Source organism: Topomyia yanbarensis, chromosome 2 (assembly GCF_030247195.1).
Source record: "Topomyia yanbarensis strain Yona2022 chromosome 2, ASM3024719v1, whole genome shotgun sequence".
Taxonomy (NCBI): Eukaryota; Metazoa; Arthropoda; class Insecta; order Diptera; family Culicidae; genus Topomyia; species Topomyia yanbarensis.
Genome location: NC_080671.1, coordinates 314,793,897 through 314,820,618, shown reverse-complemented (window position 1 = coordinate 314,820,618; position 26,722 = coordinate 314,793,897). Strand labels below are relative to the sequence as shown.

Here is a 26,722-nt window from a genome sequence, read left to right as displayed (position 1 = left end):
TTTTTTCTGGTTCCGCCTCTGACTTAACTGTTTAGATGTCTTATGACATACGCAATTTTGAAATAAACTGAGTTAGGGACCGTTCATATAGCATCTGGACAAAAATCTTCATTTTGGACCATCTCCTCTCCCCGTGTGAACTAATGTCGACCCTCTTTCAAAGATAACCAGATGAGCTAGACGATTTTTGTCGAATAATTTCCAATGTGCTAGACTACCATTATTCAGAAGAACTTAATCAAAATCGTTCAAACTTTGACCTTCGCACATGAACATGACCACAGTACATCATAAGTTTCGCTAGTATTTATTGAAACTTAGATCGGCATCGGTTTCGAGAGAAATTCCCTTTTCAACCTCACTATAAACATAACACCTACACATTATCTCAAATCTTCGAGCTGCGTCGAAAGATACACAATACTTAAACTTCCAAGCATCGGAAAATATCTTGAAAGATTTAGCTTATTGTATACATTTCATTGCAATTGTGTGAAATTTTGTGAATACCGGTAAAATGCTTGTTTCCGTTTGGAAGTATTTAAAAAGTATCAACAATAAATTACGAAAGCATTGTATTTGCGTAATATACGTATTGTCCTGAAGCACCATTCGAATAAATAGAAGACGGCACGCGAATAAATTATGATTTAATTCATAAATAGTATGGAAATGAATGAGTTAATCTCTCGAATTCCCCAGAAGGAACACAAAGCGGGTCGTAATAGAAAAATCATTAGCACTAATTACCGCTAACGTGTTTCACCCTCATTACTTTCACCTTTTTTTTTCTTTTTTTTTTCTCTCTCTCTATTTACAGACTGAACAATTTGCAGTATTATGGGCACTTTTTACTGTCATTGTCCTGGGAAACTCGGCCGTGCTGGTAACGATGCTGCTGAACAAGAACCGCAAGTCCCGAATGAACTTTTTCATCAAGCAGCTCGCAATAGCAGGTAGGTGGGTGGCGAATAGCAATACACAGTCTAGTGCTAAGTTCACATTGCACGATTGGATAGGGAAATTTGCAATTTGACCGTAATTACGATGGAAATTTTTTCATTACTGTATAAGTGAGTCTGTTTTCATATTGATTTGGCAGGTAATATAAATTGGCGTGCGATTAATAATTTAGTCAATGAAATTGATACTGTTTTTATCGGAGTTCTAATGCATTTAAAAATGTACGGTTATTCCGTAATTGACGCACTATCAAATTATGACTTTTGCCCTATTATTTTCTCTTGAATTTTTGGATATTAGTTAAATGTGTATAGTTTTTTTCACTAGAAATTGTCAACCGTTGCGAAAATGGAGTCTGAAGAACATTAGCGGTGTAAAAAAAATTTCTCACTCGTTTCTAGAAAATCCGGATCTCTCTTACCATGTCATTTGCAACAAGCTGGAAATGATCCAATCTATGGTAAGTTGTGTTGTCAGAGATGTGGCGACAAACCTAAACTTGAACAAAACTTTTATTTATAATTATTTATTTATAATTTATTTATTTATAATTAATTAATATCAACAGACACAGTATGGTCCTAATGATAATTTCTTAATCTATTTAAAAAGTCAACATGTAATCTGCTACGTGGAATGTGAAGATCGAACTCGGATGACACTCTGTTGAAGGTCCGCTGCAAACCAATGATGGCACCGTTTACTCCATAGTTAGTCCGGCGAAGAGGTAATCGGAGGAATAAATTATTGCGAAGGGCGCGAGGGCGAACGTTCAAATTTATCGCACTGAGAAGCTCGGGGCAGTCAATTCGATCTTGCAAAATATCCGAAATCGTCATAGCACGGAATAGATCCCGTCGCACTTGCAATGTATCGAGTCCAATAAGCAAACCCCGGCTTTCATAACTTGGCAGCTGGTGAGGGTTGCTCCAAGGCAATCGACGAAGGGCAAACCGAACAAATCTGCGCTGTAGTGTCTCAATTCGATGGACACCGTTGAGATAATGAGGGTTCCACACAACTGAACAATATTCCAGAGTTGATCGAACGAGTGAGCAGTAGAGAGATTTCAAGCAGTAAATATCTGAAAAGTGCTTAGATATTCTCATTATGAACCCCAAACAGCGTGACGCCTTTGCGACAATATAGCTGATATGCTGTTTAAACGTCAGTTGTTCATCGAGAAAAACTCCAAGATCTTTGACGCAATTCGCTCTGTCAATTGTGGATTCAGCTAGACAGTAATTGAATCGAATTGGCGTTTTTTTCCTCGAGAACGTAATGACCGTACATTTCTTGGGGTTTAGGGTCATTCGGTTGATCTCGCACCATTCCGCAAACGTTTCCAGTTGGCGTTGAAGGAAAGCTGCATCATCAGTATTCCGTATTCTATGGTATAACTTGAGGTCGTCGGCGAAAGACAACCGTGGTCCTTCTAAACAAAAGTTAACGTCGTTGAAATACAGAAGAAAAATCAATGGACCGAGATGGCTGCCTTGCGGAATACCAGATGAAGCAAAGAACTCTTCGGATACACAATCACCTATCTTGACTGCTAGACGACGATCACTGAGATACGATTGCATCCAACGGAGAATATTAGTACCAAAGCCAAGTCTATCCAATTTTGCCACTGCAATAGCGTGATTTATCTTGTCAAAAGCAGCGGAAAGATCCGTGTAGATAACGTCAGTTTGAAGGCCGTCCGACATAGCATCTGTAACATATGTTGTGAACGACAGAAGATTCGTAGATGTTGAACGTTTCGGCATAAATCCATGCTGAGTCTCGGAGATATACTGTTTGCAGTGGCTGGAGATGGGTTCCAACACAGCCATTTCAAACAGCTTAGGAACTGCGCTTAGCGTTGTAATACCACGGTAGTTGTCAACTACCTTTTTATCACCTTTTTTGTGAACTGGAAACATGAAGGAGGATTTCCAGAGTTCGGGAAATACTCCGGTTGTTAGCGACAATTGAAACAGATGACAAAGAGGTTCAATTAGACCGGCAGAGCATTTTTTTTAGAATAATAGTTGGTATACCATCTGGGCCTGCCGAGGTTGAAGCCTTCATTTTCCTAATCGCCAGTTGTACCATATTATTGTCGATATTGATAGAGTTCAAAGACTGGTATGATTGAGGTACATTGAGAGCCGCGCGTGAAGCCTGGGTCGATGTCAGTTTCTCGTTGGAGAAAACACTCGCGAACTTTTCAGAGAATAGTTGGCAGATCTCCTGTAAACTAGAGCTCATACGTCCTCCATAGCTCATCGTTGAAGGCAACCCGGATTCCTTTCTTTGCTCGTTTACATGCTTCCAGAATGTTTTAGGTTCGGACTTCAACTTACGTTGCACGTTTCGCAAGTAATCGGCATGGCAACGCTTCGATGTCTTTTTATAGACTTGGTTAACATGAACGTAGTGTTGTCGCAGCACGTAGCCCCCAAACTTGGAGTACTTCTTCAGAGCGGCTCTTTTAGTCGCTTTTAACCGTCTCAGCTCGGCAGTCTGCCACGCTGGGTGCTTAGATTGAAGGCCACTTCTTTTGGGTACATAGCGATCGATAGCATAGCTCATAACATTGGAGAAGGTCTGCACTGCAACGTTGACATCATCATTGTCGAGAATTTCAGTCCAGTGGATATTCGACAGGAAGTCAATAATGCTATTATAGTTGGCTTTTCTAAAATTATAGCTGACGGTGTCAGAAGCATAGCAGTCATGCTTCACTCGAATCGCTTCAAGCAATATATGCAGGGGAGGGTGATGTCTAACAGTCTTTACCAGGGGGAACGGTGCTGCGGTAACTTTTGGCGCGTAGTCAGATTTGCTCGAAAAACAGAGATCAAGGATTCTGTTGTTCTCGTTCACCACATTATTCGTTTGGCGCAGCAGATTTAGACTGTAGCAGTCAAGCAAACTGGTGATACCAGCATGAAAAGATGACAATTCGGGATCAGCGAACATAAATCCGTCAGAAGCAGAGCGCCATTTTAATCCGGAGAAATTGAAATCACCAACAATCAGGATCTCATCAACCGGGCTTGCTTGAGCGGAAATCCGTTCCAGTGACTCAGTATGTGAATCAATCAATGTCGAATCGCGAGTGCGGTCCGGTGGAAGATAAACCACGCAAAGAAAAAGTGCGTAGCCAGCCAGTTTGATTCGCACCCACACCTGCTCGACACAGACCCCCAAAGTATCGTCAATCAGTTGCGCTTTCAATCGACGATGGATAGCCACAAGTACCCCGCCGCCGGTAGCCTTGAGACTGTTACGTGAGCTGCGATCAGTTCGGAAAACATCGTAGTTGGCACCAAATGCTTGCACTGACAGAGTGCTATCGCTAAGCCACGTCTCTGTGAGGGCGATTATGTCGAAGCATTCATCCGAACTTGCTACCAAATAATCTTCGATTACTGAATTCATACCACCGGCATTCTGGTAATATATTTGTAGGTTTGAATGCCGCGATTGATTGCCGTTGGTATCGATTTGGAAGACCCCTTCACCACTCCTGCACACAGGACCGGGACGACTGGTGAACGCTGGCTGCAATGGCTCGACTATGGCAGGGGGATCTAGGGCTTCCATAGTGCTAGCTGCAGTGCGTCCCAGGGTGCGATGAGTCATACCAGCATAGCATAGAGTGCTTAGTCCTTCTGTGATCGTTGTAGAGCCGAATGTGCTATGAAGAGACGTGCTCGTTACGATGGGATCCAAATTTTGTTTTTGACATTGAAGATTCACAGCGGCGGTAGAGTTGTGTTCATCAGCAGACTGTAAGTGAAATTTACATTGAGGGCGTGCAGCATCTTGTATTGCTTCGGAAGGACATATACCCTTCTTGGCTTTACCTGACACAGAAGAAGTCGCCGATTCGCCAGGTAAACCTAAATCGCTCGCCGGGATACAAGAAGTTGGACAGATGAGTTTATCCGGAACAGCTTGGCGCTACTGTCCACCACCAGATGGATTCTTCTCCGCCGCAATCCTGATGATAGGTCGTTGGATTTTTGAATTGGTCACAAATTCACGAAAGTAGATGTTCTCCGGCCAAGAGTCTTTGGACAGAGCCTTATCCCTGTATGATTTGCTAACGCCAACTTTGAAAGTAATGAAGCTCAAAGTTGAGAGATCCTTGTCCTTAGGAACTAGACGAACTATTCTCGGTTGCAGATTCTCCCCCAGACAATCTTTCACAAGGGTAGAAACTTCATCATCCGTCGTGCTGGGATCGAATGCTGACAAGTAAACCCATAACAGCTCCTCAGGTGGTGAAATTGTTTTTATTGTTTCAAACGCAGCTTTGGATCCACGAATATTTGGAATTTTTGTTTTGAGCGAATCATCTTCCCGTTTGCGCTTAGGCGTGTTTGAAACTGGATTATATTCAGCAATTCGATTCCAAGGCGTTATAGTTGGGGATAGCGGTTTTGAGTCAACTTTAACCGAGAGAGCTTTGACGACATCTTTCAAATCAGCTATGTCGTTCTTTATAGATTTCAGAGAATTGTTGTCAGGCACTATGTCGCAACAACGCGAAGCCATTCTACGGAAATTATCATTCGAGAATAAGTCAGCACAGCCGTCGCACATCCAGAATAGATTCCGTGGGTGGGTTCCCAGGACGTCACGAACATCATAATCCATCTTGACGCATATCATGTGGAACGAATTTCCGCAGTATCCACGACATGTGATTCGATCAGAATCATTAACCACTTTCGAGCAGTTCTTACAAGCCATGCTGTTGATGTAGAAATAACGCCTAGCGGGTATGCAATATGCGCAGGAAAACGCTAACGGGTAACGTGCGTCAATGGAAGCGAACTTGCACGCAACGTGCGACAACTCAACTACCCACCAGCAGATGTCGCTTTTGGCGAAAAAATTGAGCGTAACGTCTGTGCAGTGATAATGTCAAGTGAAAACAAAAATCACAACCAAAAACAATCACTTTCACGAATCACACCGGTAGATATAATCGTGCTTGAAGTCACGAAATTTCAATGCACACGTACTACCGAATAAAACGATATACAGACAAAACGAGAATAAAAATAATCGCGAGTGTAAAACACTAAAAAATCAAAAAAAAAAAAACTATCAGCTCTACTGACGACCGGAATATAGCAAACAGTGATGCCAATTTTGGGCAAGATGCAAAACAACATGAAGAACTATACACGTACAAAGCCCAAGAGGGGCCGAATCGTGATGAACGACAGTAAGCAATGGGGAAATCACGTGCGCGGATGCTTTATACTCAGCTCTTGACGAAACCTTATTGTCTCATCAAAAATGACGAGACTTGTGTGAAAGCAGACTTCCGACAGCTTCCTGAGCTGCTTTTCTTCACGGCTCGCCATGCGTATAACGATCCTGAAGAAGTTGGAAAACAGAAGATGTGCAAGTTTGTTAAAAATACTTGATTTGGCAAGCAATTTGTTGGTTGGGAAGCGGAGTACTCCATTCGTAACAACTGCAACAGTCAATAGACAGGTGTACTTGAAATATCACCTGCAGGCATTGCATTAATCGCTCATATGAGTAAATGCGCCCGGATAGTTTGCTACTGCGACAATGAAAACTCACATTTTCACACGAAAAGTTATTGGCACTCACACAACTTCTCCGGATAGATACAACGTGTTATTTCTCCGGATAAATAAAACAATCGGAGAATGAGTGAATGAGTTTATCACGGTATCCTTTTTTCGCTCGCTGCTTTCCTGTCGTTATTCCAAAACACGAAAAAACAAATCTATCATATTTCTATGCCGTCAAATAAATTTTATCCGGAAAATCATTCTCACGCTATTTGTGGAGACGGAGAATTTTGCGACTCATCTTATCTCGGAAAAGTTGTACATCGGATAAGCTTCTTCTCGCGTGAGTGAGAGAGAATTACAATGCCTGATCACCTGGATTGCTGCCAATTGTGAAATACTGGGCCATCATCAAACACTCCTGAAGCATCCCAAGGAAGTGAAGTAGGAAACAGTAATGAGCAAAAATGGCTTTCACCATCAGTGGCGGCGCTAAGGGGGGGGGCGAAGGGGGCAACCGCCCCGAGCTGCAAAATCAGGGGGCGGCATTTCCTACTAAACAAATTTCTATTTCATTTTTTTTAATAATTCAAGTTTCAATAATCACGATCAAAATCAAGTGTGGGTAAAACGCTTGAATTTATATTATTTTGGCGATTGACTATTAAAAAGTAGGGGATCAAGACGACGGATGCAATCGAACAAAATTATATACATATTGCTCAGTCCAAAAAGATTCAACTGAGATTAGTTTCCGAACGAACGTACTTAAAGTAGTGGGAGTATGCAGACTAATTTGCTGGGATTAAACCAGGAAACTCTATCATATACAGAGTGTTTGGTTCATGGTTAAGAATCTTTCGAGCGGTGATAGAGAGTTGTATTTGGGGAAAAAAACGTTCTACACAAACTATCAAAACTCAACTACAAAGCTATTGAACTTTTTTTATAAACAACTTGTTTGTTTTGAAATGTCTATAACTCAAAAAGTATACTTTGTATTTACAATCTTTTAATTCCATTGGAAAGGTGTTTCCGTTCCTGTTAAAAATCAGGTGCGTTGGTCAGGTGCGAGAGCTTAACAACGATAAGGCCGCTGGGAAGGGCGGAATCCCGGATGAATTTCTAAAAGTCTAAGAGACCTGTGAGAAGCAATCCACTCCGTTATCGGGATGAACTGCGTGGAAGAAAAAATGCCGTTGGATTGGTTGAATGGTCTCATATGTCCTATCTTCAATAAGTGCTACAAACTCGAACATAATATCTTCTTAGGCATAACTCAATGCCGCCTACAAGGTAGTCTCTCGTGTTCTATTGATGACCCTGCGCCTGTTGGCTGAATGCTTTGTCGGTCGATCAATGATCAACGACGGACCATATGTTTACCCAGCGACAAATTCTGAATATATTCCGGGAATACAACTTGCGTACTCACCATCTGATTGAGCATGGTTTCCCGACAAAACTGATTAAACTGATTCGTATGACGCTGGGTAAGATAAAATCAAGCGATACAAAGATCTGGTGTGCAAAAGGAACATGACATCGACATCATTGGCGTTAATCGCAGAGCAGTGGAGGAGGCATTGTTGCCTTTCATAAGTAAAGCTGCAAGAATCGAACTGACTATAAACTCTCACAATACAAAGTACATGGTAGCTGGTAGAGAACGTAACAGCACGACGTTGGGTTCGAGGTGGAAATCGATAGGGTACGGTACGGTACAAACAAATTCATATATGTTAGAACACTACTGTCATATGATAACGATGTTAGCCGCGAAGGAACAATGCATGTAGCTTCTGCGAATGTGGTTTACGTAGTCAGCTAAAGCCCCACAGCCTAAAAATAGCACAGTCGCATGAACCCCTAACGGTGCCAAGTATACAACCATGGCCAGCATGGTTGGAAGGCTAATAAAACACGGCACACTACAGTGAGCTGAGCTTGTATGACAAGAGAGAACCAGCTAACGTTATGATCAGCAGAGAACCTGGAAGAGGTCGTGGACTGCGCGGTATACCCCGCTATCGCTGGCGGTGCATTGAGGAAGATGCGCTTGCTGTGGGCGTCCATGGAGGTTGAAAACCGGCGATTCAAGATCAAGTAACCTGGAACTCTAAAATACATTCAATTATAATTCGGTTATCCGGATTGTTCGGTCACTAGGTTACTAAGATAATGATGACGATTATTAATTTGTTTACGCAAATTTGGAATTATGGTAGAAGCTTTTTGGGCGCCCTTTCATCTGGGGTCGTTTGGGAGCATATATATAGGACTCAAATTGTGACAAACAATTACTTACAAAGCTGAGGCACGAGGTAGAAGCTGGCGAGCACATGGAAGTATACATAATTCGACGACCTTGTTATTAGTATACAAATACTACAAATACTACAAATATTACAAATACTACAAATACTATAAAAAAATTGTCGACTCTTGTACCATAATGAATAATTACAAGGGGGTGACAAAATAAAAAGAATGTACTTTTCAAGTGATTTAGTAAAGGTTAGGTTAGGTCAAATACAATACAAAGCCACATTTGATCAAATTAATATACCCTCAAAATCTTGATTTATGGCAAAAAAAAACTATTTTTCGAGTCTAAAATATTAGTTTCGCAGTCATTTTTCAACCGGATTTAATTTTTTTGAGAATTCTGTAACGAGGAAGAAATGGCCCTATCAACGGTATGCTATGATATATTATTTTGTTAAAAGTGTTATGCGGTATTTTCAATCACAATTGGTTGAAAAATGACAGCGTTTCCAAATTAGAAACTTGCTCGCATGATCTTTCAAGGGGTCCCCATAAAAAAAATTCGATTTTTTTGCTCGATTGCGTATACATTTGGAAGCATGTGTATAAACTTTAAAGTGAAAGTTTTAAGATTGTAGCCGAATTTGGAGATAAACAGGTCGTTAGATGCAGAATTAAATCTCTAAATTTTTTATAAAATTGTTGAGTAATTTTCCTAATTTTCATGAAAAAATCTCAAAATATTCGTTGTTTACGAGTTGCTGTCCTAAACCCCCAGAGTATTTTAAACAAAAGAACATAACATAGCATACCGTTGCGTTGGAGAGGTCTTTTCGTCTTCTTTGCAGAACACAGAAATTGAAAATCAGTTAAAAAATGACCGCTTAGACCGCTTCAGCGGCGAAGGTCCCGAAAAATACGAAAACTTTTGGCTATAAATCAAGATTTTGAGGGTATACAGCATTTCTCATACATTATTTTATGTTGCATTTGCATTTGATGAAATCCATAACCCAGGTCACTTGAAAAGTACAGAAGCACTATGGCACCGTGTTATTTGTAGTACTCCAAAGGCATTAAAAAAGTGAACATTGCGATACTTTAATATTAAAAGTTAATATTTAAAAAACATACATTAGCCCATTCATGTTCTACTTTTTCGCTGGTGCATATAGGGCTCCAAAACAATTTTTCATCAAAACTGTCGCGATCAAGAAGCATAAAAACCTGTTTTAATTAAGATAGGTTCTTCTTTCGCCGTGCTAAAAGCTGCTCAAAATTTAACATCCGATGCTCAATACAATACAATTGATTACTATAATCAAATAGTATGGAAAAGGTAGTCAAAGACGGTCTTAATTGAGTCTATCAGTTTTCAATAATAATTTGAGCCATCATAAAGATATCAAAAATTTATGTTATGCCCACTGTCCTTGGCAGCACTGTTTCACCGGGATCTATTCAGACAAATTGCAATTACATCAGTTCTATGAATATTACTTATATGTGCTAGTGCTCAAATGAAATTTAATAGTCTCAATAATTAGTTTTGTGAGCTAGTCTTTCCTTAGCAAAAAAATGATAAACGTTATTGTTTATAAATAAAATGGGTTTGATAGGGGTTAAAAGAAAATTATGTTTCTCTAAACGTTTAGCTAGAGAATTTTAAAAAAGGTTGATCGCCAGTATCTCACAAAAATAATATTTTAAAATGATTTGTCCAATTCCTTGATCAGTTTTTTTAATATGTAATATTTTATAGAAGGTGTACCAGTAGTCATAAACCAAATGAAGAATGCCCTCTCTTTGCTCAAACAAGGAAATTTTAGGCACCAATTATTGCCATAATTAAAGGACATGAGCGCGGAGCGAACATGTGAACGGAGTCGTAGCCACACCTTTCGCGAGGAAATTTATGCGCAACACTACCGCCAGGACAAAATATTGACAATAAAATGTGAAAAAGTTCATTTTTGTGTAGACACTTTCTAATACCTTTATCATATTCGTTTCATGTGAAAAGGTGGGACATAGTTGAACTTTTTTGAAAATTCGTTGTAAAAGGGGCGGTAAATTTAATGTTTGGCCCCGAGCGACAAAACACCTCGCGCCGCCACTGTTCACCATAACAATAAGTTGGCCCAAACGATGTACAAGACGCAGTGTTAAGGAGAAGTTATGTTCATTTGGATATAATTGTAAAGTTGAATAAAAGCAAGACGGAAAAAGTTATATGATGTTTTATTTTATTCTTTAAAAGTTTGAAAACAATCAGTTGAATGGATGATATTTGACAAACCTTTTCTTGTGATGCAATCTGATTCCATACATACACCCTTTATACTTGATACCTACCTTTACCTACCCTGAAATCCAGTAACCAAGCCAGGAGCGGATTCAGGAAAAAAAATTCGGGAGGGGTCTGAAATTTCGGGTTTTAAAATTTTTTGTACAGTTTGTTATAGGGTAAGGTGGGGCAAATCCGACCTAGTAAATGGTTTTGGCTGCAAAATGCCCATTTTACATCGGATCAAGTCGTTTAATATACCAAATTATAGGTTAGTCTTCTGAGCAACTTTCTAAGTATAGCATTTCATTCATATCTTGGGAAAATTTTGAGATTCAAGCGTTGTACGAAAACGTTCATTTTTGCTGTTTTCAAAAATGGCGGGGTAAACCCGACCGCCTATGTTTTTAGTTGATTTAGTACAGGTATTACCCAAATTTTATGGTTTTCCAATGATAAATCAATGAATGTTACGTTATTGAATGGAAAATGGAATTCAATGACAATCTTGGAATGTCAAAATCACGAGCAGTAGCACATAAAGATGTTCCCATTTGCTTCGGAGAAATTGCTCGACGAACACTATATTCATCACGTTTTTGTGTCTTTCGTTTGTAATTATGAACCATTGCGCAAAAAAAAATACTAAATAATAACAATAAAAATATATTTCAATTTGATAATTAAACATTTGCTTAGCAAAAAAAGCGGTCGGATTTTCCCCACTATTTAGAGGTCGGATTTGCCCCACCGCGTCATTTTTCATTACGATGCAATTTAAAAAAAAAATAAATATGAAAAAAGTTGGACTAAATTCATCTATGCACTTCGTAGGACCTTAATCAAAGAATTTCAATCTACTTACATTTTTATGCTATCACTTTAACAATTAGAAATTTCCTGTAGTCAATGATGCACAAAAATCAAATCAAAAGTTGTAAAAACACACTTATTGTCGTTTGAGCATCTCAATGTAGACTAATAAAATGCTACATACCACAATTATGATTATTTTCGTTGCTTTTCACGACACCATTGATATTAGTTCGCGTAGTGCTTCTGATTTTCGATAACAGAGGGAGGTCGGGTTTACCCAACGGTCGGATTTGCCCCACCTTACCCTACGTAATAACCATATTTAAAGAATATAAGTTTTGTTTGTAAAATTTGATTTGGGACTATTTTGAGTTTAAAACTAATATAAACTAGAAAACTAATTTAAAATTTCTCAACAAGTAAAAACATTTCGGAGGGGGTCCGCACCCCCAAGACCCTCCCCTTGGATCCGCCACTGAACCAAGCCGATATAATGCATTGAAGCTCTCATCTGATTTTTCCTCTTTAAGAAAATCACTCTTCACTATCAGAGCGCCATACCACGGCCAATAGAAACCAATATAGGTCAAACAGGGTTGATTGAAAAAGTTTATCATATTCTACCCATTCCATGTTTCTGTTTTTGTCAGATCAGTCTGAAAACAATAAAGGCCAACCCTCTGTATAGGCACGGACAATGCATACAAATGATCTCTCTAATGATTTTTCCTCCCCTTTTGCCGGGCCACTATCTCACAAAGCTGTGTAGCCGAAAATAATGGTCCAGTGTTTACTAGATGGAAAAAAATAGATAACAGGAGCGAGCCATTCCTGTAAAAGACGCATGTAGTAACTGGTAGCAGACTACTCCGGATGGATAGCATGATATACAAGTACACTCACTTCGCTAAATTTTCGTTTCGCGGAATTTTAACCCCGCGACAAATTTTTTATGCTACTACTTCCGAAAATGTATTTTGAACACACAACCATTTTAAATTGTCATATTAATTCAGTTGATTCTGGACGAAGAATTTTACTTTGACGGTACGATCTGATAGAATATATGTAATCCATTTATGAAAAAAGTGTATCCTGCTGCGATCCTGTTGTGGTTCCTAGGAATGCTATTATTTATTTTCGTTTAGCCTTTTCCATTTTGTAATGAATGCCTGAGAAGCCAACAATAGAACGAAAATAGTGAAAATTGTGAAGCCATCACACGTTTGTGTGTGTGTGTGTGTGCGCATCGAACCGTTTTCTCGACACAATGCATTGTGGTTCTCAGCACTGACCTGAAATGGAAGCAGAAAGGTGTGTTGGAAAACGTGCTTTTTTTACTGTCAATTGACTCGATTCTGATGAAACACAAGTTTCAACATACCTGGAAATAAAATGTGCACCGGAGGATTCAATTAATTTAACAACGTTTGCAAAGAAAATCTATGCGAAACAAATTGCAAAATTTAAGTACCATAAAATAATAATCGAATAAATCACAAGTTTTTGAACTGCATCGATAGAAAAATAAAGCATAATGAAGGCTTATTATTTTTTTGCCTTTGACTTATTGGATGCTCTCGTTATACGCATAATTGCACTTTGTCGAACAAGTTTTCCTATATGGGACAATTATGTGTGAAACAGCTGTGTATATCGATAAAATTGCAATGGAATCCCGTGGTAATTCGCTGATGCGACCAATTAAAAAACTTAAATGATTCCATCAGTCAATCATAAAACAATCGATTTTTTTCTTAGCTTCCACCGATAGAATTATTTTCTGAAAATATTCATCCAAAATTTCAGAGTGCAGCAGATTAAAATCTCTTAGTCTATCCTGTGCAGAAAAGCCATCCAAATAATTAAGTACCGTCATGCGGGGCTACTTTGGATATGTGGAGCTACTTTGCACACTTTAGTTTTTCAATATTTACTTACGCTTTTATTAGTTTTATTATGCCTTTGACACTTGTAGAGCCATGTCTTTTAACCATGTTGCATATGCCTTTTGTCATTTTTCTTAACACTGTTTACCGAAACAAAACACTTCAAGGGTCGATAAAAGTGATTAGAGGCTCTAGTACGCCAGGATCCGTTTTATGAGCATTTGAAGGTCTTTGTGTGAGGCAAAATGGCGTTTTTCGTTTGTTTCTAGTATATAATGGTCGGTTTTTATGAGCATTTGAAGATTTTTGTGTCTTTAAAAAAGTTTATAATTTCTTACAATATTCAAAACTTTTTGAGCGACTTAGTGGAATGTCACAATTAAACTTGTTGTGACAGATATCTTTCGTTTAATTCCATTATCGATGAAAAACTGTTGCTTTTCACTATAAATCAGATACTAGTATTTCAACTATTACTTATAGTCTTCTTCAGTGTTCAATATCAGTCTAAAGAAAATTGCTATTGCTACAACCTTTTATACAGAACAACAGGTAGAAAGGGGTGTAGGTAACTAGATGCGCGCTGTTTTTTTGTGTATGGATAGTAGTTTGAAAAGCCATGAAAATACGTTACCTTGATCTCGATTAAGTAAGGACGAAGGGGACTGTTTGAAAATTTCCAAGCTCTCAGCTACATCTAATTTCCAGGGATTGGAAATTTTTCGTTGAATTTTTATATCTTCGGTAGTTGGGTCGTGCTTTTTGAAAAACGGCGTGTTCCGCTACCTTAGATTTGAAGTGAAATGGTACATCTTTGTCCGATTCCCTAGAAGCTTTAATAATTTCTGCGATGTGATCCTTAAACCGGATTTCTAATGATCTCTTAGTTTGCCCAATATAAACATTATCACAATCTGAACATGATATTTTGTATATCCCAGATATGCTTAGAGTGTTTATTGGATCTTTTGTGGAGCCTAGTATTGATTTTTGTTGGTAATTTCTACTAATGAAAACAAGATCCATACCAAACTTTTTTAATTTTGTTCTGAGTGGATATGCCATATTTTTGCTGAAATCTACAGCTATCCTTTTTAAACTTTCAGTTGTTGGAGTTAAGGTTGTGAGAACTTGTTTGTTAAACATCTTGTTTTTTTGTGAATTATTGATTGGTTGGTTTGCTCTGGATACCCATTGAGCCTACATATTTAGAAAATAAATTTTGTTTCTTTAATTTTTGCTTTTCCCCAAAGGTAAACTAAGCATTCTACGAACCATATGATGAAAAGCGGCCATTTTATGCTGGTAAGAAAGGTTTGAAGTATTTGGTATAATTTTTTCAGTATTCGTAGGTTTCCTATATATTTCGAAAGTCAAGGACTCTCCCACTCTTTTCACCAGGACATCCAGAAAGGCCAATTTGTTATCTTCCTCTTCCTCGTGTGTAAATTTAATATTTTTATGGATTTTGTTAATGACTTCCAACATTTGGGGTAAATTTTTTCGTTTGATGATGCAGAAGATATCATCAACGTATCTCAACCAGCGTTCTGGTAACATACCTTTTTCTTTCAGACATTCCTCAAGATTTGCCATGAATAGTTCACAAAGAAAAGGAGAGAGCGGGTTACCCATTGGAGCACCCTTAGTTTGTTTATAGAAGACACCCCAGAATTTGAAATAATTTTCTTCCATGCAAAGGCGTGTAAGTTTCATACAAGCTTTTACTTTGCTTTTCCACAGATTATTACCGTTTTGTTGAAGGAACCAATCCTCGAGAAGGCTAATTGAATCTTTTACAGGGACACTTGGGAATAAGGCAGTTACATCAAAAGAAACCATTATTTCGTCCTCTTCGATTTTATAAGAATTCTGAAGTTGAAAAGCGAATTCTTGTGTACACTTGACAGATCGGCTGGGGATTTTTTGGGCATACTTTGAAATTCATCTACGCCATTTTGCAAGTTATTGGTTTGGAGCACCTACTGCTGAAATAATTTCCCTGATCTCATTACCAGGTTAATGAATTTTTGGAAGTCCTTTTATCCTGGGTAAGGAGGGGATTGAAATTTTAAGTCGAGTTAGATTAACTCCCAGAATTGGTCTTTCAGGGATTTGTATACTCTTTTGATCATTCCTGGATGAGGATTTTTTCTCTGTGCTCTATATGGGCCAGAGGTAATTTTTGTCTCATGTCAGCGTCATATTGTTCTCTGTCCATGATTACTACTTTGTTTCCCTTGTCAGCCTTTATATAAAAAACTGGCTTTTCCCTCAATTCTTTAATTGTTTTTTTTTGTGTATGTTGTTTGTCAGGTATATTTTCTTTGATAACTTGATAAAAAAGTTGTTTTTAATATCATTATCAACAACTTTACCGAATGTACCAAGCCTCCAAATAATGTTTTGAGTTTATTTTCCGTAATTATGTCCAGGGAATTAATTACCAAAATTGTTTTTTTTTCAAGAGATGCTCTGTATTATGTTGCATAATTTCTTTGAAGATATTGAATCTCCAAAGTTGGTGGTTGCGAAATAATGTGATCTTGGCCGTGAAAAAACTGGTTTCGAACCTTTATTTCAGAATTCTTGATATAAAAAGTGGATGACTTGAGAACGTTGCCTTGTGTACTAATTACACCAACAATTTTGCACTCAAATATACGTCATAAATAGCCCCTTATTCTTTTTTTTTATTTCGATTATAGAGGTTTTAACCTTAAGGTCATTCGCCTCTTCGGGTTAGAAAAATCTTTTATGAAAAATTTCTAACCCTATGTGCGGGGTCGGGACTCGAACCCAGGTGCGCTGCGTACAAGGCAATCGATTTACCAATACGCTACGCCCACCCCTAGCCCCCTATTTTTTTTTTTTTATTTTGTGAAATTTTGAATCCCGCCGCATAGCTATTTTTATAATCGATAATACAAAAAAATCTTTAAATGCTCTTAAAAACCTATTCTGACATACTAGCAATAAACTGATATTGCCATTTTTCATCATTTTCTTTTTTTCTCTCTACGAAAAAACAATATGCAGTCTCAACCCACTCAAGTTTTAAAAAAAATGCGATAAATGCGTGATGCTTTACTGTTGAAAAAGCCTCTTATATCAGTATAAATTAATGATATTTCAATGAAAGTAAATAAAGCTGGTTAATTTTATTTTATATAGAATTCAGCAATACATTGTATTTTGTGATGATGTGTGACGACAGGTGGGTAGGGAGTCATGTCATGCTACGTAGCTTTTTTAAACGGGAATAACTAACATCGTTCCATTTATAACATTCAATTGGCTTAACACCTTCATGCCCATGTTGTTTGTAGACAACAAAGTTTTTAAACGGATATAATTTTTGATTGAGGCAAGATTTGCTTACTAAAACAAGTAAGCCTAATAAATGTGACTATTGCGTTTCATTTGCGCATTGATAGTTACCTGAATCAACTCTAGAACTGAAGTTATTGCAATTAGTCTGGTTGGATTCCGATGGGGCAGTGCTGCCAGGGACAGTTTATATTGACGACGGAAAATGATTTTTTCATATACCTTCGTTATGGTGCAACGTTATTTAAAACTGCTAAAACTTATCAATTTAGATTGTGTTTGGCTACGTTTTCCAAGCAATTTGAGTATTATAAATATTCTAGGCGAATTGTATTGAGCATTAAAAATAAAAATTAAGCAGCTTCTAAAACTGCAAGGGAAGCACTTATTTTTATGAAAAAAGGCTTTTCGTGTTTGTTGATCCCACCGTTTTCAAGGAAAAATAATTTTGAAACCCTAGATGCACCAGAACAAAGTTGAATATGAAAAGGTTGGCTCTATTAGGGAGGGCACCATACTATTTTAAACAGCTAAAACTTTTTATTGAGGCGAGATTTGCTCACAAAAACAAGTAAGGCTCATTAATGTGATTATTGCCTTGAATTTGAGTATTAACAGTTACAAGTATCAGCTCTAGAACTGAAGTTGTTGCAATTAGTCTGATTGGATTCCGATGGAGCAGTGCTGCCAAGGACAGCTTACGTTGAATATTGTTGAAAACTGATAAAACTTATCAATTTAGGCTGTCGTTGGCTACGTTTTCCACATAATGGGACTATTGTAATTATTCTAGGAGAATTGTATTGAGCATTAGAAGGTAAAAATTGACCAGCTTCTAGCACTGCCATGGAAGCACCTATCTTTATGAAAATAGGCTTTTCGTGTTTCTTGATCCCACCGTTTTCAAGGAAAAATATTTTTGAAACCCTGCATGCACTAGAAAAAAGTTGGCCATGAAAGGGTTAATTTTATTAGTTCAGCGTATTTGCTTTGTTCCTAATAATCAATATAATATCTAAATTGGCTTGAGACTGCTGAAATTCTTCTGCTTGTGCGCAGCGATAATTGTAATCGAGAGCCCCAATTATCGCACTACTATTTGAGCTAATGCGTTGAGCAAAGATGGCAGACAAATGGGTAGTGTGACAATGGAAACAGGGCAAAAATAGGCTCATTACTCTATATACTTATTTAAATATATTTTCAAAGACGAATCAAGTGTGGTCAAATTATAGTTCGAGTCTCCACTAATTAAACAACTTCCCACCGTCCCGTAATCATTGACGGCCTCACTAGCTATTTCATCAACCTCCGTAACACCCCTCGCAAACGGTACCAACGTATTGTCTACCTTCTCTAAGAAAGCGATTCTAACCGTATGACCAAAATCATCCAAGCCGGATTGGTGGACCTTAAAAACAATGATTTCTCAAACAAAATCCGCACGCTCTCAGATTATGACAAACTATTCTGGAAGCTAACGAAATTTTTTAAAACCGCGCTATGGCCAATTCCGCCGCTGCTTCCCTTTGGTAACAATGATTCTATACATCGACTGATAATTCCTGGTGAGAAGGCTTCCGAGTAAGATCAGTACTTCGTCAGCTAACATAATCCGTGACAAAACAGAACTAGTCCGCCTTATGCTCAAGTTACGCACACCTGTATTAGCTGGATATGTTCCGGAATTCATAGCTGACGAACTGTCGTCAAAACCTCAAAGAACATGAATGTTCCCGGTTTCGTTAACTTTTTTCAGCTTAAAACATTTCAAACATTTTAGTACCAAGTTTTTAATAATTTTGGTTTAATCTTCAATCATTGCCTCCAACTTAACTACTTCCCCTCGTCCCATTAGGAAACCTGGGAAGACTAAAAATGTCGTCCCATCAGCCTCCTCTTAGGGTCTTCTAAACTACTCGAAAAAGCTATTTGCGACTCTCTTCTCGCATTTTGCGAGAAAAATTGCTTATGGAGCAGTTTGGCTTTCGAAGCAGTTGATCTATCATCCACCAACATACCTGAATTACCAATATCTCTTTCCAAAACCTCTGTCTTATCTTTGCTCGACGTTGAAAAGTTACTTTCGATAACATATGACACGATGGCCTTAAAATGGAAGTTCATCACTGTTCGCCGTTGATACCGCAATCATCTACAATGGTAAGGTCATTAGATCGCCTACGTCCAAGCTTTAACGAAGCGCGGATGTCCTGAGAGATTATTTCAACAGTTGGAGGATTGGTATCAACACAGCAAAGACCCAGGTCATCCTTATTCCTCATTCAAAAACTCCCAGACTTGTTTTGACAGAGGATTGCAGAATAAAACTGAACGGTGCAACGTGTCTAATCTGCCTGATTACTTTGAATTGGCCATAGAGGGTAAGATAATCTTCCGGGAACAGATTAACAAAACGGCTACACCGAGGGTCCGGATTCAGACACTTGTCAGAATCTAAGCGCCAAGTCTGGGCCAGATTCAGGTTCGGACCTGTAGGGAAAAAAGGATGAGCCAGATCCGGGGACTAGTCCGGATCGGGGAACTGGTCCAGATCCGGGATTTAGTCAGGATGCGGGAACTGGTCCGGATCTGGGAACTGGTCCGGTTCTGGAAACTGGTCCGGATCGGGAACTTGTAGGTAGCAATTGTCCACTACTCGGGTTCATGTTTCCCTGGCGTGTTACAAACTGGACCTGATCCGGGAACTGGTTCGGATCCGAAATCTGCCTAAAACTTTTATTACACCATACCATATACCCAGTAAAAAATCCGCGATCCGGGCTGATTTTTGACAATATTGGGGAAGATTTCAGTCTGAATTCCGGCAGAAATCCGCCAGCATTCCGGTTGCTTTGACTCGATACTATTACTATCGTAGAAAACGACAGAATTATCCTACACGCGAACAGAGCCGAGGTTGACACATACTGAAAAAGTGTTTGGTTATGTGATGCACATTCTTGTACAGTGGATTGCCCAAAAAAATATTTTTTTTCCTTTTTTATTAACGACTTATAGTGAGTCAATCTTTTTCCTTTTTTATATTGTAACGACATATAATTAGCAAGGGACTGGAAGGTGAAGTATTTTTCAAATATTAAGAGCCATAGTACTCAAGGGAGAGCAAGGATTGGAAGTAAGAAAGTTTAGAAAAGCGTGGAGTAGGGTCAATGAACAAGCTTAGAGTTTCCCGGTTACTTAGCTTTTTGTCTTCTGCAGCGCAGGAGTCAGGATCTTTTGGCATTAAATGCGAATCACCTGAGTCTGCGCTACTCCACGCTTTTCTAAACTTTCTTACTTCCAATTTTAGCTCTCCCTTGAGTACTATGGCTCTTAATATTTGAAAAATACTTCACCTTCCAGTCCCTTGCTAATTATATGTCAAAAAAATAATTAAATTTTGAAAACTCGAGGACTGATACACATCCTTGCACTGCTAGGCCCCATGCAAAACTGACTCAAACATCACGGCGTTAAAAGTATAAAAACTTCTTTCAACAAAGCCGGATTGACTAGCAGTATTTGACAAAATCCTACAAAATTAAATTATCCTTCTTATTTTCACTTACAGTGATAATATGATGCAAACAGTACCACCTAGCGGTGAAAATGCGAGCTATTAGGTTTTCTCCATGTAAATTGTCGAAAAATTCCATACAAACTCCAGGCAGCTTGGTCTGGTAGCTAGACTTGTCCGATTTGCTTCAAAGTTGGAGCAAGTACTCCTGGTGGAACTAGGAATCGACTCAGAGGTGGGCCGATAGGGGTCAGTTTTTTCTTGTCACTCTATTGTACAAGTACCGAAATTCATCATTCCACCGTTTATTACCTTTGCGGTAAGATGGGTTTAATACCGCAATGTGTGGTCTTTTCACCAAAAAGACAACAGAATCTTACCCAAAAGTAATAGAAACATACTCGTCGGGTTTTAAGTGTACCGAATTCAACAACTTAGTGGAATTTCTGGTTTGATTTCTCGCATTCCAATGTCAGTATCAGCTCCAACTTAATCGCCACTAATGAAAAATATGTATGCCAAATGAATTTTTTTGCGTTAACTTGTTATTGTTTCGGTTTAGGTTTTTCAATTATTTTTTCTTTGTGAAATCTACATGAATCTAATTAGAAATCTACAATAAATGAGTATTCTGCATCTGGTCTATATTTACGTCTGTATTGACCACTTTCACATGGAATGACTCAGTTGTTTCATTTCAAATTGACTGCAATATGGCGAATTTGCGATATTTGATTTAAAATCAATAAGAAATGGTGGGTAATGAGATCGACTCTCTCCTACATAGAGATGTAATACTGATAGTAATTAATGTAAGATTTTGTACGTTGCTTTAACACTCTTTTCTGGGAAACTCCATGAAAATAACACAACGGATTTAAAAAACAACACTCATCCGGCCATTTGTCGTTGTTTTCTGCTTTCAGATCTCTGCGTGGGGCTGCTAAGTGTGCTGACGGACATTATTTGGCGGATGACGGTCTCGTGGAGAGCCGGAAATGTAGCGTGCAAAGCGATTCGATTCGTCCAAGCTAGCGTGACCTACGCCTCCACCTACGTCCTGGTGGCCCTCAGCATTGACCGATACGATGCAATCACACATCCAATGAATTTTTCCGGATGCTGTAAGTTTTTTTGTTTGCCACCGCCTTTGATAGAGTCACCGAGCCAATAGTTCATTTTTAATTTACGATTTAATTGAACTGTATGCTTGAACGGTTATTTACAGGGAACCGGGCCCGCCGGTTAGTAGCTGCAGCGTGGAGTTTGAGTGCTCTTTTCTCGCTTCCAATATTCTATCTCTACGAGGAACGGTCAATACAGGGTAAGTTCATTCCGGGCTTCACTGAGCGGAAGCAATTGTGAATCTCTGCACACCATTTGCCTCCACCTACGCTGATTTACTTTTTACAGGACGCAAGCAGTGCTGGATCGACTTGGTAGAACCATGGCGGTGGCAGGTCTACATGTGCTGGGTGGCCAGTTCACTCTTTGTCCTGCCAGCGCTGATCATTTCAGCATGTTATGCAATCATCGTCAAGACGATTTGGGCCAAGGGAGCCATTATGGGACCAACCGGTACGAGGGGATTTCTGCTTCAAGTGCAATTACCACCAGATTGAGTGCTAATTTTGCTCTTCGTTCAATCTCGTTGCAGATCGAGTCCGAAATGGGATGGCAGATTTGGCGAGCAGAAGAGCCAGCTCCCGGGGCATTATTCCAAAGGCAAAAGTAAAAACTGTCAAGATGACCATTGTGATAGTGATAGTATTCGTGCTCTGCTGGTCGCCTTACATTGTTTTCGACCTGTTGCAAGTGTTCGGTCAGATCCCAGAGACGCAGACCAACATCGCGATAGCTACCTTCATCCAAAGCTTGGCGCCGCTCAATTCGGCCGCCAACCCACTGATTTACTGTCTGTTTTCGACGCAGGTCTGTCGAATGATAAAGTGAGTAGTGGGAACACAATAGAAGAAGCGGATAGAAACAAGGAAGAAGAACAAAAAACAGAAGAACAGAAGAACAGAAGAACGGAAGAACAGAAGAACAGAAGAACAGAAGAACAGAAGAACAGAAGAACAGAAGAACAGAAGAACAGAAGAACAGAAGAACAGAAGAACAGAAGAACAGAAGAACAGAAGAACAGAAGAACAGAAGAACAGAAGAACAGAAGAACAGAAGAACAGAAGAACAGAAGAACAGAAGAACAGAAGAACAGAAGAACAGAAGAACAGAAGAACAGAAGAACAGAAGAACAGAAGAACAGAAGAACAGAAGAACAGAAGAACAGAAGAACAGAAGAACAGAAGAACAGAAGAACAGAAGAACAGAAGAACAGAAGAACAGAAGAACAGAAGAACAGAAGAACAGAAGAACAGAAGAACAGAAGAACAGAAGAACAGAAGAACAGAAGAACAGAAGAACAGAAGAACAGAAGAACAGAAGAACAGAAGAACAGAAGAACAGAAGAACAGAAGAACAGAAGAACAGAAGAACAGAAGAACAGAAGAACAGAAGAACAGAAGAACAGAAGAACAGAAGAACAGAAGAACAGAAGAACAGAAGAACAGAAGAACAGAAGAACAGAAGAACAGAAGAACAGAAGAACAGAAGAACAGAAGAACAGAAGAACAGAAGAACAGAAGAACAGAAGAACAGAAGAACAGAAGAACAGAAGAACAGAAGAACAGAAGAACAGAAGAACAGAAGAACAGAAGAACAGAAGAACAGAAGAACAGAAGAACAGAAGAACAGAAGAACAGAAGAACAGAAGAACAGAAGAACAGAAGAACAGAAGAACAGAAGAACAGAAGAACAGAAGAAGAAAGGAACAAAGGAAAAGAATTAAAGAGCAAAAGGACAATACAACTAATGAACATCAAAGTAGTAGAACGAAAACTAATCTGAAAACGATTCTAATCCCATGCCTTATCTCGTTCCAGACGACTACCTCCGTTCCGTTGGTTGCTCGCTTCCAAATGGTGCTGTAGAGGGGCGGATGGTGGCGCACGGGGACAAATGCGTAACGGAATCATACTTAACGGTGGTCCGAGACTGCAAAATCACAACAGCAGCGACTCGATGAGAACGTTGACCACATCACTGACAATATCTCAACGTTCCTGCATTCGACCGTCACGGGTTGTCATCGTGGAGCGGCCAAAAGTAGTTGTGGCCATGTCCGAAGTTTAAGCTTATTTAATCTAGCATTTAAGAATATACTGATATTTCTGTTGAATGTCGGAACTGTCTGATAGGATATAAGTATTTATTGGCTTGTAAATAGATATGGTTGGCATAGGTGTAACCCAAGATAAAAATACAGGAACAACTGTTGTGTGTGTACAAGAGACTATTAAGTATAATTTATTCAACGAAAATAAATCAAATAAACGTGCTGTGACTAATACGAAATGGTTTCGTAAAATTAGCAGACAATGAGTTGGGAAGGAGTGTAACTCTCATAGAAGTGTACATTTGACTCGATTACAATGATAAATTATGTGAGCAGATAGATGGTATCATGAGTAGGAATCTCCTTTTCAGTAGAGAGGAAGTGCTGGGAAGTAAGCGTTGGCAAAAACCAACACTTGATGGAAGAAAAATACTACGAAAGGAGAAAAGAAACAATTATGTTTAATGTGCTCAAGCTTTGACCTGTTTTCAAGCAAAGCGGTACGAATTATGTATGTTGACATGACACGGAAAGCATCAATCTAGTATTTTATTTAGTTACATTTGCAAAAATCAAATTAAGATATGACTGAATAGATTTTTGTACATCTAAGGTTCTTAGCTGGGGTAAAATGGCTCACTAATTACATAGCATATGTAGCATTATGGTTAGTTTTCGATTTTACTGCATTACTATGGTCCTGGTCTAGTAAAACCGAGATTAAGCACTCATGAGACAGGTGTCGTAAGTTAGGTAAGTGGGATCCTGGAATGTCACCATATATTAAGCATCGGTTTCCAGCTGAGTTAATCGAAACATGTATTGCATTTCCGTCTAAAGAAATTGATTCAAACGAACATTCCTTGCATTCAAACAAATTCAGACTTTCCGTGTCGACAAGATATACGACGATGCGAGAGGACAGGTCAACAAGCGCAAGAAACAACAGCACTTAGCGAAGCTAAATGGAGGAGTACAAATTGTCGGCAACATGTTTTTACACACAATCCGGTGCATAATTGATGTTGGAGAGTCCCATGCCACAGAGCGTCAAACATATGTGTGTCTGAGTGTAAATACGTTCCGTTCGAGTTCCATTTGTAAACATGGAAACTCGATTGGAACTTCAAACTATGCAAAACCTGAAAACAGTGTACAATAAATATGCATTCTTTTAAGCTGTATTTTATTTCACGCATCTCTAACCATTAAAAGAATTAAATACTAGAAAGAAAACATTCAAGCTTTCCATTTTATTCGAATCGTACAAAGCCTCCCAATTATGTAACCTGTCCTTTTATACTGTCACAAAAATTTACATTTTTAGTACACCGCCCAACTGAATGGTAAACTGGCAAACTTTATGCCAAACAAACTCAGTCGGTTGCCTCGGGTTTACTCACATTAATTTTATGTTTATATGCGAAAATAAATGCAGAAACAAGCGAACCATAAATTCAGTACCAAAGCGAAGAGTAACCCAAAATCCTTAGAAATAATGAAAGTACAAATAGAAAACTTCTGTTTTCTTCACTGTTTACAGATGCTGTCACTGTAATCAGGAATCAGGTGTCAGACTATATTGGCTCAAATGGCACGTTCCCCGTATATATTCGAGGATTTATGCCTTGCCATGTCTTCTCATCGTTCCCTTGGTCGTAAGAAAAGGAAAATTAAGAGGGAGGAAGTTGAATTGGAAAGGTGAGAAAAATGACAGCACAGGTAAATTAAACTAAGAAGTAGATCAAATCACCTACGAGACAGTTTAAAGCTCTTTATCATAGTAGATTAAAAGTATTAGTATGTTTGTTACTAAGTTTCAATCGCCCATACACAGTTTCGTCTATGTAAGGACAGCCGAAAACTCGAAATCGCAATTGTGCTACTGCTCGGCAGTTGCATATCAGATGATATGAGGTCCGTAGTCGGATTCACAATGGTCCATTTGTGACCACGCTCCTGTATGATTGGTAGTGAGATCAATATGGTTACTGTTCCAAAGACCATTCGTATGGCAGTAGGGGAGACTTGATCCCCTTTTTTATTTTTCAATCCTACTCCGTGGAATGATAAAAAAAACCATGTATCTTTTGTAGTTTTATATTGTTTCTGGGGTTGACTGATAATCATAAAAAAATTACATGGAAATATTATACTGGACATGAGCTATGAGCATTTTTGGAAAACAACAAAAAAAATGGAAATGATTAGTGGAGACTCGATCCCTAATTTGGGGGCACTTGATAATTTTTTGAAAATGTGTTTAAAAGAGCATGTATGGTAATAATCCTATTTTTACCCTGTTTCTATTATCATCCTACCCATCTGAAGCCTTTGGTTAGAGCAGCGTCTGCCATCTTTGCTCAACGCATTGGCTCAAATGTTGTTGTGATAATTGGGTTACTCGATTAGAGTTTTTGCTGCACTCAAACAGAAGATTTTCACCATTCTCAAGACAATTTTGTTATTATATTGGCTTTTAATAAGAGGCGAATGACCTTAAGGCTAAAACCTATAAAATCGAAATAAAAAATGGCTTCTAATAAAAAAGCAAAGAAGCTGAAATAATAAAATTTATAATGAAATAATGTGGTACCTTCCCTAATAGGGCAAAAATAGGTACCTAACCTCATTCAATATGTATTGTGGTATTTATTAAATTGTTGTGATTAGATATTACTATTACATTTCTTATAAAAGAAATGTATAGAATTCGCTCAAACTTTCAAGATTTTTTCCGAGGCCCGGAGGGCCGAGTCTTATATTTTTGTTGCTACATATTACGCATCTCTCGCCTAATTTTTTTGCGAATTCCCCAATTCTCTGTGCAATTATTTGAAAGCTGTCGTTATTATGGTTGAGGAACGTTAAATGTGGGATGCATGGTTGCTACGTATACTGTAGTAAATAATTACAGTT

General features: G+C 38.6%; 1 protein-coding gene across 1 annotated transcript in view; it reads left to right on the top strand.

The window, feature by feature from the left end:
• LOC131683631 (cardioacceleratory peptide receptor-like) overlaps positions 1–24,981 on the top strand; it is a 200,631-nt gene extending 175,650 nt beyond the window's left edge. The window contains exons 4-9 of the mRNA XM_058965765.1: positions 821–956; positions 21,555–21,752; positions 21,857–21,952; positions 22,042–22,206; positions 22,286–22,577; positions 23,571–24,981. Of these exons, the coding sequence (XP_058821748.1) occupies positions 821–956; positions 21,555–21,752; positions 21,857–21,952; positions 22,042–22,206; positions 22,286–22,577; positions 23,571–23,820 (1,137 nt within the window). The 3' untranslated portion in view covers positions 23,821–24,981. The remainder of the gene's footprint in view (positions 1–820; positions 957–21,554; positions 21,753–21,856; positions 21,953–22,041; positions 22,207–22,285; positions 22,578–23,570) is intronic.
• Positions 24,982–26,722: the final 1,741 nt, after the last annotated feature.